This window comes from Scheffersomyces xylosifermentans (genome assembly GCF_036884685.1).
Source record: "Scheffersomyces xylosifermentans strain CBS 12540 chromosome Unknown RJT20scaffold_3, whole genome shotgun sequence".
Lineage (NCBI taxonomy): Eukaryota > Fungi > Ascomycota > Pichiomycetes > Serinales > Debaryomycetaceae > Scheffersomyces > Scheffersomyces xylosifermentans.
The window spans coordinates 1,586,597-1,601,293 of NW_027042941.1; the positions used below are offsets into that span (position 1 = coordinate 1,586,597).

A 14,697-nucleotide genomic window follows, 5' to 3' on the forward strand; every position below is an offset into this window, starting at 1 on the left:
ACACGCAGGATTAATGGAGATTATGAAATAGTTGTAGTGAAGCTTATATAAGTATTCTGGTATGGAAGAGAGATGCGACAGGCAGGCTGAGTGAGATATCGCCAATGATAGGATTGGATTGATAGTCGATCGCTATTTTTTGAAGCTGGTACATGTACAATGTGAGGGTGGACTGGGTATATGATAGAGATAAATAGGGATCAAGTATAAGATTATTCTCAGAATACTGCTCGAGGATGGATAACAAATGCCCCACCGGTGTTATCTGAGAAGGTCACAATTTCTAAAATAACGGACAAATATCATGATTGGAATGAACATTCGCCATTAGCTAGACTATACTCAAAGACTCGAACACTATTTCCATCTGCCTCATTGTTCTCTCTATCAAAGAACAGTACTATTAATATCCTGTACTTCGTCTCTCGTTAGGAAAATTAACTGTGAGGTCGCTACCAATGATCGGAAAAATTCGATGTATGATTGCAACCAAAATACGTGTATACAGGAGAATTACCCCCATACATTTGGTAGGGCAATGGTTTTAGCAAAGATCATCAATCTTGAAAGCATCCACATCAAATGGCTGACTCCACAGAAGAGTCCACTGTAGATCTCATAAAGTCACAACCACAGCTGTGAATGGCATATCGGTTCAGAGATAACGTTAAATTCATATCCTGAAATACATATCAATACAGCATATGTCAATTTCAAAGAAGATTGGAGAAAACGAAAAGAAACGGCTCGGGTTACAACTCTTTCTCCGATTTCTATCTGAATTTAACACAGTTCTTACAAGGTCGACTCCGTAATATGTCCATTTTCGTCATTAAGGACACCTTCCATACTTATTCGCCATTCCACAAATGCACCGAACCGAATTGCCGAACCGAAACGCACTTCCCCAAGATAGTTCAGGCTTCTTCACTCCCCAATATGAAACGGATACCAGACCCCAATATCATATGGTAGCAAGGCACCACGCTCGCAGAAAGTCCGCGTAATCTAACGCAGCCATTCACAATTTTTGTTTCCACACTCCGGTAATTAGCATTCGTCACGTGACTCCTTATAATCGATGTTCTTTTTCGCAATAATGCAACAAAATTCAAAATCAGGCAAAACTACAATAACGGCACTTGCAACAGAGGGGGGTAAAGTGAGCAAGCGGCTTCAAAGAGGTGATCGGTCTTAGTTGATGTCTTTGGCCAGGAATCCACAGTTGTGCAAGCTAAAAAAACAGTTGCATTTAGACACGCGCGGCAAACAACACAGTAGCCAACGCGATATAGTTGCAAACTTTCGAAAGATTCGATTACCAATACGCCTGGTGTGGTCATAGTGGCATTGTATTCGTCTTTGTTTTAAGGAAAGTCAACCTTTCAGCATCAATAGTTGTTCTAGACCATTCCTGGAAATTCGTCTCACCCATTTGCGAACCTGACTACTGAGAACGTACGTATAAAGCGATTTTGTAGTGTAAGTAATGTGAGAACCAGAATAGAAGTCTAGCCTACGGCTTTACGATCATTTCAGGCAAGGCGACAGAAGAAACGAGTGAACCGTACGAACCAGTGACTGTAACCCTTTAAAAGGATAAAGTTTAGAGGTGTTACATGAGTACTGCAGAAACTAAAATAACAAGATATGGGTTTGACCAAACTGTGGCTCCCCACCTAAAAAACAAAAATTACATTGGTAACTATAATAACGGATCCAATCTCTTGTTTTTGACGGCTAGTTTGACCACTACTTTTGCTTAGAAACAACTTTCTAGTGTTTGACGTGTCAAACTAGCTAAGAATATTGGTGGTACGTTCTTTTTGTATGGATTTGTAGTCAAATAGCCGACTCGAGGAACACAACTGTACATTCACAGTTGCTACAGGAGGTAAGAAGGTGGGAGCTTCATAGTAAGGACGTAGTCAGGCCCTCCACAGTCTAGCGAGCAGTACCCTAGTCGTTCTGTACTTCATCAAATAGCTGCTTAGAAGGATCCACTGTTTTAAGATTCTACCAGATTCATCTTGAAGAAGGCGTTTCCCTTTGGTATAAAATTTTTGGCATATTGCCAACCACAATTTTAAGGCAAGACAGATTAAACAAGAGGCCGCTCCTGTCACAAAATTAAAGTAATTTGGTATAATATATAATTTGGGCTATCTTTCTTTTTGACTTCTTTGCTATTGATAGCATCACATCACAGTTAAGTCATCAGATACTAGAGTACCGACGTATATTAAGACCCCAAGGGAGTATAGGCATTGATCTACTATACACTCACGGAATATATCTAACTGCCACATACGGATCCGATTTGGTAAATCGACCAACTACAAGTCAATTTTGTCTGTTCCCCTTCATTTGGAGTCCCCAATAATTGAAGTGATCAGTGTATCAGAAGTATTCATGAAGAAGTTCACGACCTCACAAAGCCGCCCAACACGTTCTTTGGATCAGTTTCATTTTGCCCGGTTAGCAGATTTGGTTTTTTTTCACAACCATTTTTTTAATATCTAAACTAGGAATTTTGATTTCCCAAGTTTACCAGAATTCTATTCATCAGTTAACACAACGTGAAGTAGTGTATTAAATTATTACTTTGTTGCTATTCGGTGGTTTGGTCGACGAATACAATTGACCTATCAGTGGAAAAAAATTCGCCGTCTCATATGGAACAAGATCAGCCACAGTTTACCAAGTCTTCCAACAATTCAAGTTCGAGTCTGAGCGACAAAAATAATAATACAAATACAACGAGAGGTCCGAACACTAACTTTGTTCAACAAGTTCCACAACTACCTAGCCAACGTCCTAAACGACAATTTCATGAAATTCTACCGTCTTCTGTTCCCCCTTCTGCTGCCAGAGACTCACAATTTACACATTCTGCCTCTAGGCCTAATACTAACAGATCTTCTTCTAGTAATTTTACACATTTAATTTCTCGAAGCCGTCAAAGAATGAGCTATCCGATGTTCTCTCCTCAACCAGGCCCGTCGAGTCCTTTTAATTCTGGTTCAGGCGGCGGCGGAGGAGCTAACTCTGGTTCTGCTGCACAGCAGGCTGGAAACTCTCCACCCTCTAAAAGATTAAGAGGAGACTCTGTCTCTTCGCCTGTCACAACACCTAACTTAAATTTTCTTTTAGGATCACAGCGACACACTCCTGGTTCAATAGAACAGAATGTGAGCTATACAAGAAGCTTTAGCACCGGTTCTCATTCTGGTGCTGGCAAGGGAAACCCATATTCTCAACTGAGGGGTTCTTCTCACTTGTCTCCCCAACCACTTCAACCACAAACACCAGGAGCATCTCATGAATCCTCCAATATATCACAGCAGGCTCTGCAACTTCAACAGGAAAGCCAAAAGCACCGACTGACGGAAATTCAGCACGGTGACTCAGATGAAGACGCAAGATTTTTGAGGTTAGCTAGAGAAGCCTTAGTTGCAACGGCAACTGGTGTGAACCCTAGCGGCACAGTAGATCCTACTATACTGGATTTATTACAAAGATTACAATACGCTGCCTCTCCACATGGAAATCCAATAAAGAGAGGAAGTAAAATTAAGGCCAACAGCAAAGGACAATTAAATATTCTGGGATTCTATCAACAGTTCCCTAATTTGAGTAATGACATTTTTATGGAGAATGGCGAAGGTTCATCTACTGAAGATAAGTCCCACCACCCAAGCACCAACAGTGAAGGATGGAATTTCTTAATAGGAGAGCCGATTACATTCAAAACTGCAGGAACTTCGTACAATAAAGAAGAAGATGTGGATGCAGAAGATAAACCAACATTGAGATCACAATCGACGACATCATTGTCGGACGATGCTTCTGTAAACCCTAGCCGGAAAGATTCTGTTGCATCCATAGGCGACGATCCAAGCAGGAAATTCCTCTGCACAAAATGTTCTATGTCATTTAGAAGGTCGTCTGATTTGAAGAGACATGAGAAGCAACATTTAACAATTCCTCCAAACATTTGTGAACTCTGTGGTAAGGGCTTTGCCCGTAAAGATGCATTGAAAAGACATATGGGCACATTAACATGTAAGAGAAATGCAGACAAGAAATTATATATCGACAACTTAAATTATTTACGAGAGCATAGAGGAAACAGACCCGGTGGTTCGGCTTCTAGGACCAGTGGCTTTGAAAGTGGCTCAGGTGGTAATTTTGATCATTACCACCTCAATGAAGACGATGAAAGTGATGGCTGACCATAGAAGGAAATGAAATGAAATCTACGAAGGGTTGTTCCTACTTTGGAATATCGTGGATTTTGAAAAGCAAATGCAATACAAGGAAACAAAAAGCGATTATTCATGCTCCTTATACGTCACCAGAAGCTTCATCCGAGAGATGAGAAATCCTCTTCTCAATTGAAAAATGTTGCTCAACCAGCTTCAATTTTCTATTACAGTATAAAATAATTTTGCAACGCTTCCAGAAGTGCATTGAGGTTGTATCGAGTGAATTTTATTTGAACATTTTTATTTCTATGTGTACTATATTATTTCAGAGTTTTTTGTGTACCACTAGCGTATGCTGGCTAAGCTTTCAAAAACAAATTCCTATAATTCTCTTTTATATTTCCACTTGCAGCTTAATACATGTACTATATATAAAATAAATCTGAAAAATATATTTTTCAAGATGGTAGTGGCCATTTAACGCAAAATGGCTGCAAAAGCCCTCTGATATAAAAAAGTGCTTGGTATGTCTGTTCAAGAAGCTGGAGAAATGTGGCATGTCACCCTATAATATGAATCAGGTACATTAATTTTTTTTTTCGCAGTCAGGTGAACCTACTGGTTGAGACACTCCCTTTAATTTATTTGCAGCACATATATATCCTCGGATTCGTGGAAGACTAATTTGGCTTTGCGTCACATGACACATATAAGTTTAGTTAGCGACCATTCATTCCGAGGATCTGTAGGACATTATTCCAATATCCAACGGTTAAAGACATTTAGATTACGACAGATTGCCGGAGTAGCGTATGTAACCGGCTTGTGACGAGGGTAAATTACATTTTTTTCACTTATGTTGATGTACAATTAACACTTGGGGCATTATCATCTAAGTTCACTTCAATTAGTATTTCTTGATGGAGAGTGCCACTGGTGAGGTATGTATAACTGCAAAAAATCTTGAATTCTAAATGCCGCTGACGTAGTTATAATTTTTTTCTGTTGCCCAGCTGTTATCGGCACTTAGAAGTCAGATGTGAATCATGAGTCAGATCGAGGGATTTTCCACCTAGCGCTCTTGGATACCATATGAAGAAAAAGACACAACGCCACGCATAAATGCAATATCAGCGGCTTGATAGCATATCATCCAGGTGCTGGCACGGAATGATACCCGATATAAGCCTCTGATAAGGAATCGACAGGAGACAGTTTGTACCTCACTTAAAACATATAACGAGAGTCCAGGGCAGAAGCAGGAGCCGACGAACTCCCAATACGGCTGTTCACCTGAGACTTTCACCCGTAGCCGGATTTTTGCAATCAATGACGTCGTTGTGACGTCGTCATACTGGCACTATTGAGAGCACTGATCGTCGTCTTCTACCCAGCTCATTGTTAGTAGCAACATACACCACCGCGATGGCAATGGTTCCCATACACAACATACCGCTGCTCAAGCAAGTTTCGCACCCTAAACTAGCACTGTACCAAGCTCGCCTGACACAGCATCCCTCGGTTAACTTCGCATCTCAACTACTACCGCCCAAAAATTTACTCATTCACCGTATTACACATGTTCATGGACTGTACTTGGCGTGCTATTTCTTGGTTAGCACCGGTTGGTTTTAAGTTTTTTCCTTTGTCGTTCTAAAGGAAGTAATAATTTTGGCGGTTTACTTGATGTGCATTTGTAGTGTATAGTGGCCGTGATTTTTATTGTTAGCTGGATATTATGTAGCATGCAATGACTAGGAGTATATATATAGGAGGAGATCCAAGGAATGAGATGTGAAGCATTTTGTATGGAGAGGGTTCTGGAATTCTTGTTGTTAACAACAGTACTTTAAACACATTCACAGTTAGTGAACATAAAAAAAACTGCGATTGTTTCGTTGGATCTGATCTGTTTTATCGTGCTTGTCTCGCCTAGCTTTCTGCATCTGCTCTCCATCACTGTGATTAGCAGTCGTTTGAAAGTTGCCTTGCTCCCCAGAGTTTCGCTGTTAAGCCCATTTCTGCCATAGAAATCTGCATTTTCTGACCGAAGTGTTCCTTGGATCGCTTCGTCTGTACCACCATTAATTAGCCATCATCGTGCTTCCAACAAGACTGTCCCTCTTCCGTTTGCCATATAGAACTTTCGCCATGTCTCAACAATCTGCCACCCAAAGATTACAGCAATTGGCCAACATATTGAGCCCAAATCCAACCACAGTGGTGGTTGGTCAATCCCACCATATCCGTTCAGAACAATCGTTGGCTCCAGAAAGACCTTTCCGTATTGCCATCATCGGTTCGGGAAATTGGGGTACAACCATTGCCAAAGTGGTAGCAGAAAACACAGCTGCTAGACCTCACTTGTTCAGACACACAGTCAACATGTGGGTACACGAAGAACAAATCGATGGTGTTAACTTGACAAAGATCATCAACACAAAACATGAAAATGTCAAGTACTTACCAGGCGTAACTTTGCCAAAAAACTTGCACGCTGAGCCAGACATTGGTAAGGCCGTCTACGATGCTGATTTGGTCGTTTTTAACATGCCTCATCAATTTTTACCTCGTATTGTCAAATCTTTGAAGGGTAAATTGAAGCCAACTGCTAGAGCCATCTCTTGTTTAAAGGGTTTGGAAGTTACTCCAGAAGGCTGTAAGTTATTGTCAACTTACATTACTGAGAATTTAGGAATTGAATGTGGTGCATTATCTGGTGCCAACATCGCACCAGAAGTCGCCAGATGCAAGTGGTCCGAGACCACTGTAGCCTACAAATTACCAAACGACTTCAGAGGTCCTGGTAAGGATATTGACAAGTTCGTCTTGAAAGCAGCATTCCACAGACCATACTTCCATGTTAACGTCATTGAGGATGTTGCAGGTATTTCTGTTGCAGGTGCTTTGAAGAACGTTGTTGCCCTTGCGGTAGGTTTCGTAGAAGGCTTAGGCTGGGGTGATAATGCTAAGGCTGCTGTCATGAGAGTTGGTTTATTGGAAACTATTAAATTCTCTGAACAATTCTTCCCTGAATCCATTGCCTCGACATTCACAGCAGAATCCGCCGGTGTTGCTGACTTAATCACCACCTGCTCAGGTGGTAGAAATGTCAAGGTTGGTAGATATATGGCCGAGACCGGCGCTTCCGCCTTGGAAGCTGAGAAGAAGTTGTTGAATGGTCAAAGTTCTCAAGGTATCGTTACAGTTCGTGAAGTCCATGATTTGTTGACTAATGTTGGCAGAACCAACCAATTCCCATTGTTTGAAGCTACTTACCAGATTGTGTATGGATCAGAGTCGATCGAAAACTTGCCAGTTTTGTTGGAAAGAAACTAGTCTTTCAGAACACAATAATTCATTGTTTGATTTTCCACCCTTGTTCCCCCGCTTAATTTTGTACTATAGAGATTTATACATTTGCCATATCCGTTTTACAACGTTATAAATTATAGTGGTGTAATTACACTAATATACATTTTATAATACAATGCCAAGTCAGAGACTTTAAATACTACTCAATGACATTTGCAGCTGCCAGGAGCGACTATAGTCGTACAAATTAAATACAGTAATTATTGCACCTGTCAAATTATGCGTATAATACTACTCTTACACAGACTTCTTTACTCTCTTGTCATCATGCAAATCGGTGGGTTCGTAGTCGTCGTCCTCATTTTTATCGTCGTGGTCTCTTTTTGTACCCCTATGCTTATCATGTCTAACCTGTTTGTCGTGCTTAGCTCTATATTTTAATAAGAACTTCTCCATAAACACCTTGGAATACTCCTTCACTTTCTTCAACTTATGATGGTCTAATTCCCTTGGAGGCGACGACTTAGGGTCCTTTTTAATCTCTTTGGCTGCGAGAATCTTTACCAAATCACGAGCACACCCTTTAATATTGTCTCTACCAACTTCCAGCTCATACTTTTTAATCAAGTTGGGCACATGCTTTGCTAAGACATGAGTCCACTTAGCTTCTGTACTTGCACTCGACGCTTCTTCCTTTTTCTTTCCATTAGAAGACAGATGGCTACGGTGCCCATTGGACGATGTCGAGGAAGACTTCTTTGACAACTTCGCACTTGCTTTAGCCAACTTCTCCTCCAACTGCTTCTTTCTTTCTTGCTCTCCAGTTTGCTGAATCAACTGCTGCAATTGCCTTTCTTTCTCCTGAAGCTTGTGAAATTGTGACTCTTTTTCCTGCTTCAATTTCTCTTCTTCCCTTCTGGCAAATCCTGTTTCTTTAAATCCATTTTTCGGCGTACCCCTATCACCATGTCTAGGGCCACTAGGAGGTTTAGGACCAGTTGGAACTGATGCAACGGGTCTTTCCCAACGAGTAAGATTCAATGCTCTGTGGAAGTAGTAATTACTTTTACTATTTTCATCAAAGGCAACTTCCCAACCAGCAGGTAATGGATCTTCTCCTGGTTGAAGTACATCCACAGCTGGCCTATAAGAAACTGGTTCCTCAGACTCAGGGGATCTCGTATTTCTTCCATACAGCATGCTTGTATTACTTTTGCTTTTTGGAATTCTGTATGCCATCTGCAATTTGCTCCAGTCATCTAAGAGACCTTGAGTTAAAGAGCTGATTTCATCGTTAGTTGTGTTTTTATTTATATCTTGTATCACACTCTCGATTTGAGAAGAGGAAATCTTATTTCTAGTGACCTTTGGCCATTTAGTCAAAATCTCAAGAATCAGTATCACCAAGTTTTCATCCTCCAGTTTGAACTCCTTGATGATCGTAGATAAAGTCTTGTAACCATGGAACCTGATGATTAAGCTATTGATGAAGTCATCATTTGTCATGTGGATTCTTTCTATCAACTTCTTGATGATATGATGGTCTTGAGACTTCATCAAAGCTCCCATTACCTTGGAAACGTCAGCTTCCTTTAACTCATTTATTTCAATCTCACTAACGAACTTTTCGTTAATGACCGAATCATCACTTTGCTGCTTGGATCTGAGATGTTTATTTTCCTTCAACCATTGTCTTTCTTGCTTAGGAGTCACACCCAATGCCTCAGCGATGCCTTCTGGTAACAATAATGCAGCATCAGTCTGAGTCTTACCACCCATGAACTTTATACAGTTAGGCTCACCACAGTAACAAGGCTGTGACTGGGCACCGTATCTATCCACATTGTAGTCAAATGTTATTTCCTCTCCCTTCATTATAGTTCTTTTGGCAAAAATACCCATCCTTAACTTGTCTCCTACCACCCACTTGTCCACATATGCATTAGGAGAACAAGAATGATTACAAAAACGAGCCAAAGAACCCTTTAGCGTGGCGTCGATGAAGGAATCATTCTTAAGCATCATAAAGTAGAAATGCTTGAAATTCTTAGCGTCGTATTCGATCATTCTCTTTCTGAAAGTCTCCTCATCGATTACTTCTCCAATATATTCATAAATAAATGAGTTTTCCAGTATAGTCTTATCTGCTCTCAAACCATACCCCTTCAACTCTGTCTGGATGACCGAGACCGAGGCATACTGTTTCTTCTGAAAGCGCTGGTTCTGACAGTTCTTCCCGCATCCACAGTGACCATTGATACATTCTACAGAGGTCACTCTATTTATACAGTTTGAATCCTCGCTACATGCCAAATTCCTTTTAATATCCGAGTCCCAGTCCTCAACACAGTCACAGGTCATATATTCCTGTTGCCCGGAAGACCCTATGGCCTTACTTGAGTACGTACAAGCATCCAACTCTGTGAACTTGGTTTTGGCCTCTTCTGTCTTATCTTCGACTTCGAGGAACAACTGGGGAGTTCTCTGCTTGACCGGCGGAGGCGACGAAGCTGCGGTCCAGGGCGAGTCGACGTCCGATTGGTCTATGTCCGACATGACTAACGATGTGATATATGCTGATAATAAAAGTATTCAAATGTTTCGATTAATGGCAAATTCTATTTCCTGACCACTAAGCTGAATTTCTACCGTTTTCTTTAGCGAAGCAAGGCAATCTGGAAATCGGTACGTGTTTTCACTAGTAGGTCTTATTTCAATGGTTCAACTTACAGTGAGTAACCAACTACTATTCACTCGTATTTGATGGCGTCTAATGACTGATTTTGTGGTGAAACGCGTTCTTTCAAGCTGAAAATCCACAGACACACAGGTGGACACTGCCCAAACGGTAATATGGCGATTGTAGCGATGGTTCTGCCAAAATCTCCAGAGATAATTCCTCCCGTCGATATAAGCCAGCTCTTATGTTAGCGGTTCTTTACCAGGAAAATGGAATCTTTTTTTAGTCGTCGAATTTCGGTGAGAACTGGGCACCCGAAAAAAGGATGCATGGATGTAGTGACAAGGATGGATAGTGAGGGAAGGAAATGAGAGTAGTGAGAGTAGTGAGAGTAGTGAGAGTAGTGAGAGAAGTAATGGTAGTGAGAGTATGAGCGTGGTGAGGTAAAATAGTGAGGAAAAATAGTGAGGGATCGTGAGTTGAACAGTGTAGTGCAGTGAGATGGTATAGTGAAGGTTGATCGTATAGCGAGGTATTATTGAAGGTATTATTGAATAATGGTGGAATGAGAGAGTTTGCAGTAGTAGTTATTGAGAGCTATGTTTTGGAAGTGACAGAGTTTACTTAGAGTGTCAACTATATCGACAGGCGAGTATATTAGTAGTATGTGAGAAGTAGTGAGTATTATGTGAGCAGTAGTTAGTAGTTAGTAGTGAGTATTTTGTGAGAAGGAAGTGAGTATGTGAGTATGTGAGTATGTGAGTATGGGACTGACTTCTCAGTAATTCAGTATGCCAGTAATCCTGATTTTGACAGTAATCTAAATAGTAAATATTGTGAAATGTTATATCATCAGCCCTTCAGATACTAATGATTATCTTACCTTTATAACATGAGATCTACTTAACGGGATTTGATAATGGACAAGAAATTTGGCGAGGAGCGTTCCTTTGCTAAGAAATCAATCTACCCCTCTGCTCGTCGAATTTTGCAACCAACACCATACCTTGTTTTACCCATATGATCACCTCAGGCTCACAGAACACCGCCAAATCAACTGAAAAGTGAATTGAAAAGTGAAATATCGCAGCCACCTCTCATCTACTTCTTGTCTTCTTGTCACTTTATCGTCTTTTTTTACCTTTTTCACTAGCAGTCCTACCTTGGATACGTACGGTAGCATGTATATTTGATAAAAGTCGTAATAATAGAAGAAATGGTACAAGCACAGGGTCAGCAAGCTCCGACCAATAAGAAATAAATAAGGTGTAACAGTTAAATTGTAGTAATGGAAAGTCTACAGAAAGCCAGAGCTGCAGCAAGATTTCCAAGCTGCGCTCCAAACGTCTCAAGACATTATTTGTCTCATATCAGGCGTCTTGAATGCTGAAAAGGAAAGAGAAGAGGTGAACTGGACATAAAATCGTTCCCTAATGTAATTGGCTAGCAATGTTGCAAATGCATAACAGTTGAAACTCAAACGAGCGATGTAACTTGGACTTTATTACTTTTTATCTTCGAGTTCGGATTCTGTAGAATCGGTGGATGACTCAGGCTCCTTGTAGTTGCTTACACGCTCTCTGTTCTCCGATGCGGTATGAACTAATTGAACAAAGGCATCGCTAGTAAGGTTGGAGGATTTTTTGCTATTCTCGTCTCTGGAGCTAGTCCTGTAAGGAGACTTGATAGGAGACAACGAAGCTCTTGACTTGTCATTCTCCAAGTTACTGAGGATATTAGAGAACTTCTTCCACGAAACCAATGGAGCTCTATCGAAAACAGGTGTTTGGGTTCCAGACTCTGTGACTAGCGAACCAGAGTCATTGAAGAGATTGATCTCATTTGGATCATCGTCTTCATCGGTTTGAATTTCCTTCAACTTCAAGATGCGGTTGTTCAATTTCACCATCTCAATAGCCTGTCTGAACTTAGCCTTTGCGTCGAAGCCTTGTTTCAAGTTAGGAAGTAAGTCACATTCCTTGTGTTGTTCTGCAATAGAAACGAGCCATGGGTCGGCCAATAATTCCTTTGCGGTCGGTCTGTTTTCTGGGTCGAATTGTAAAGCCTTGATAATGAATCTACGGGCATCTTTTGATACATCCTTCCAGTAATCGGCGTGGAAAATGACGGCATTGTTGTGTTTGACTTCTGCTATGAAGTCCTGGACGTTCTCACTACGGAATGGTGAGTATCCACAGAGTAAGGTATAAGTAATGACACCCATGGACCAGATATCACATGGTTTACCGTGACCGGTACCTATTATGACTTCTGGTGCAGCGTAACCAAACGAACCAGCAGAACTGGTAAGCTTTTCATTTGGTGATTGCAATCTTTTAGCTATACCGAAATCAGCCAACACTACGTTGGAGTTCTCCTCTGGAGTCAAGTACAAGATATTCTCTGGTTTCAAGTCTCTGTGGACAATGTCCTTGTTGTGGAGGTACTCAATGGCTTCAAGCATTTGAACTATCACAAGCAGAGCATCGTGTTCAGTGAAACGTCCCTTCAGGACGATTCTGTCGAAGAGCTCTCCACCAGTAGCCAATTGGGTGACTATGTAGAACTTATCTTTGGACTCGAACCAGTCTCTGAATCCGACGATGTGAGGATGACTGAGTTCCTGGAGAAGGTTCAATTCGTCAATGATCATTTCCTCGTTGCCCTTGAGGGCCTTTTTCAAGATGATCTTGACGGCGACCTCCTCATTGGTGACGTTATCACGGGCGTAACGGACAATACCGAACGAGCCTGCGCCAAGGGTCTTACCGAAGGTGTAGTGTTGTTTTCTTGAGTAGGAGGCTGGTTGGCCGCTTAGTTTATTGAAGAGCTTCTTGAACTTCTGGCTATCAGGGGGCGAGCCATGTTGGGATTCAGACATTGTGGGGGTGAGCAATTGATGAAAGCTGTGAGGATAGACTAGCTTTGGGATGAAAGGGAGTAAAAGAATAGTAGTGAGAAAATGTAATGAATATATATATATATATATGTATAGATATAAATTGTTACCAGCAAGCGATTCTAACGGAACAAAGAAATCAACCAACGACTTCCAGAATTGTACTGCGGAGCAAACCAGAGAGAAGTGGCAGAATGGATGATGGAAAAGAGGCGTTAGAAGGCCAAAGCGGAAACGAATCTGGAACCGAAACTGAACCGAACCAGAAACCAAAACAAATGTCAAATCAGGTCAACCGTGACAGAGTGAGTGACAATGACAGTGAGAGAGAGAGAGAGAGAGAGAGAGAGAGAGAGAGAGAAAAGACTGAGGAGGATGTGAAAGAGTGGAGACCTACGACAAGAGAGAAAAGGTAAAGTGACACAGTGACAGTGAGTGAGAAGCATGGAACGAAACTGAGTATAGTCACAGTACAGTACGGTACAGTACAAAGATAAAGACAATACGAAGGATAGGAACTACGAGACGGAAGAAGCAAGAAGGAATTACGGATTAGGAAGTGCGAGTGTGAGTGAGTGAGTGCGAGGGAGAGTGAGTGGATGGAAGTGTTGAGATGAGTTTTGTTGAGAGAGTGTGAAAAGGAAGTGTCATTAGAAAGTATGATGATGTGTGCTGTCGTAGTATCAACTGGGCAGTGGTGGTCAGTCACTGTTAAGTGTGAGACAGAAATAGAAACAGATACCGAAACAGAAGAAGAAAGAGGGTCCCGACGAATTACATATGATGCGTGTTATGTGTGGCAATGCTAGATTCGCTTATAAGTGAGTGTTTAGAATCGTTAACCGTTGTTAACCAATGGCTATGTACACCAATTGATACACAGAGTCACCAGATTCAACCAGCCCACGTTAATGGTAACATTACACATTACACGGCTAAAGACTAACCGAATACGCTTTACCTTTACCTAAACAACCTGACAACATGGAATAAGGCAGTGCTTACGAATGACCGAGAAAATGATTGTACCAATACATCGATAATAATATATCGCTAATAATAGATCTAGTAGTATGGTTCCGTTTCTTGGGCCACAAGAATGTAATAATGCAGTACACACCCATGACACCCGTGTGTAATGATCCCACCAAAGTAATTCCGTTCAATTTACATAGCCAAAAGCAGTACTGCTATACTACGAATATTGCTCTGTTAGCGCTTACATCAACCATGGTACCTGCTGATATAAACAGAAGTACAAGCATATACTTTCCCATGTTTGTACTTTTTGCATCATTCGCCATCACTTATTTCCAGCCTAAGATGAAATGCATCCATACCTCAACAGTAAATCGTACTATTCTCATTGTCTGTTTTTTACTTTCTTTTTCTTCTTTGCATCCGGGGCCGGATTATATGCATGCAATAAAAAGTGTAATAGCTGCAATAATTGCAGCCATGTTATCCAGATGGAGTCACTAGTGACGATGGATACAACGTTTACGAAGTATAAAATACAAAATTACATAACTACAATATGATTGATTACTATAATATAGTTGTTTATTAGGAATGATTATTATTAATTGAAAATT

The 14,697-nt window shown here is 41.0% G+C and overlaps 5 protein-coding genes across 5 annotated transcripts; 3 read left to right on the top strand and 2 right to left on the bottom strand. All coding sequences in view use genetic code 12, as the record gives it.

Moving 5' to 3' along the window:
• Window positions 1-2,675: 2,675 nt before the first annotated feature.
• Window positions 2,676-4,235, top strand: RJT20DRAFT_134467 (uncharacterized protein; the record flags this gene model as incomplete). The annotated part of the gene is made up of 1 exon (XM_064918327.1): window positions 2,676-4,235. The coding sequence occupies one exon, from the start codon at window positions 2,676-2,678 to the stop codon at window positions 4,233-4,235; it is 1,560 nt and encodes a 519-aa protein (XP_064775251.1).
• A 1,866-nt stretch (window positions 4,236-6,101) lies between these two features.
• On the top strand, window positions 6,102-7,684 carry GPD1 (glycerol-3-phosphate dehydrogenase (NAD(+))). The gene has a single exon (XM_064919907.1). It carries the CDS (start codon window positions 6,360-6,362, stop codon window positions 7,545-7,547), a length of 1,188 nt encoding a protein of 395 aa, XP_064775252.1. The 5' UTR covers window positions 6,102-6,359; the 3' UTR covers window positions 7,548-7,684.
• On the bottom strand, window positions 7,671-10,079 carry SET2 (histone methyltransferase; the record flags this gene model as incomplete). The annotated part of the gene is made up of 2 exons (XM_064915852.1): window positions 7,671-8,209; window positions 8,249-10,079. The coding sequence occupies 2 exons, from the start codon at window positions 10,077-10,079 to the stop codon at window positions 7,821-7,823; spliced, it is 2,220 nt and encodes a 739-aa protein (XP_064775253.1). The 3' UTR covers window positions 7,671-7,820.
• Window positions 10,080-11,336: 1,257 nt separating this feature from the next.
• CMK2 (calmodulin-dependent protein kinase) lies at window positions 11,337-13,509 on the bottom strand. Its single transcript, XM_064916980.1, has one exon. It carries the CDS (start codon window positions 13,082-13,084, stop codon window positions 11,708-11,710), a length of 1,377 nt encoding a protein of 458 aa, XP_064775254.1. The 5' UTR covers window positions 13,085-13,509; the 3' UTR covers window positions 11,337-11,707.
• Window positions 13,372-14,658, top strand: RJT20DRAFT_127335 (uncharacterized protein). The gene is made up of 2 exons (XM_064916981.1): window positions 13,372-13,423; window positions 14,216-14,658. Exons 1-2 carry the CDS (start codon window positions 13,418-13,420, stop codon window positions 14,582-14,584), a joined length of 375 nt encoding a protein of 124 aa, XP_064775255.1. The 5' UTR covers window positions 13,372-13,417; the 3' UTR covers window positions 14,585-14,658.
• The last annotated feature ends 39 nt before the right edge of the window (window positions 14,659-14,697 follow it).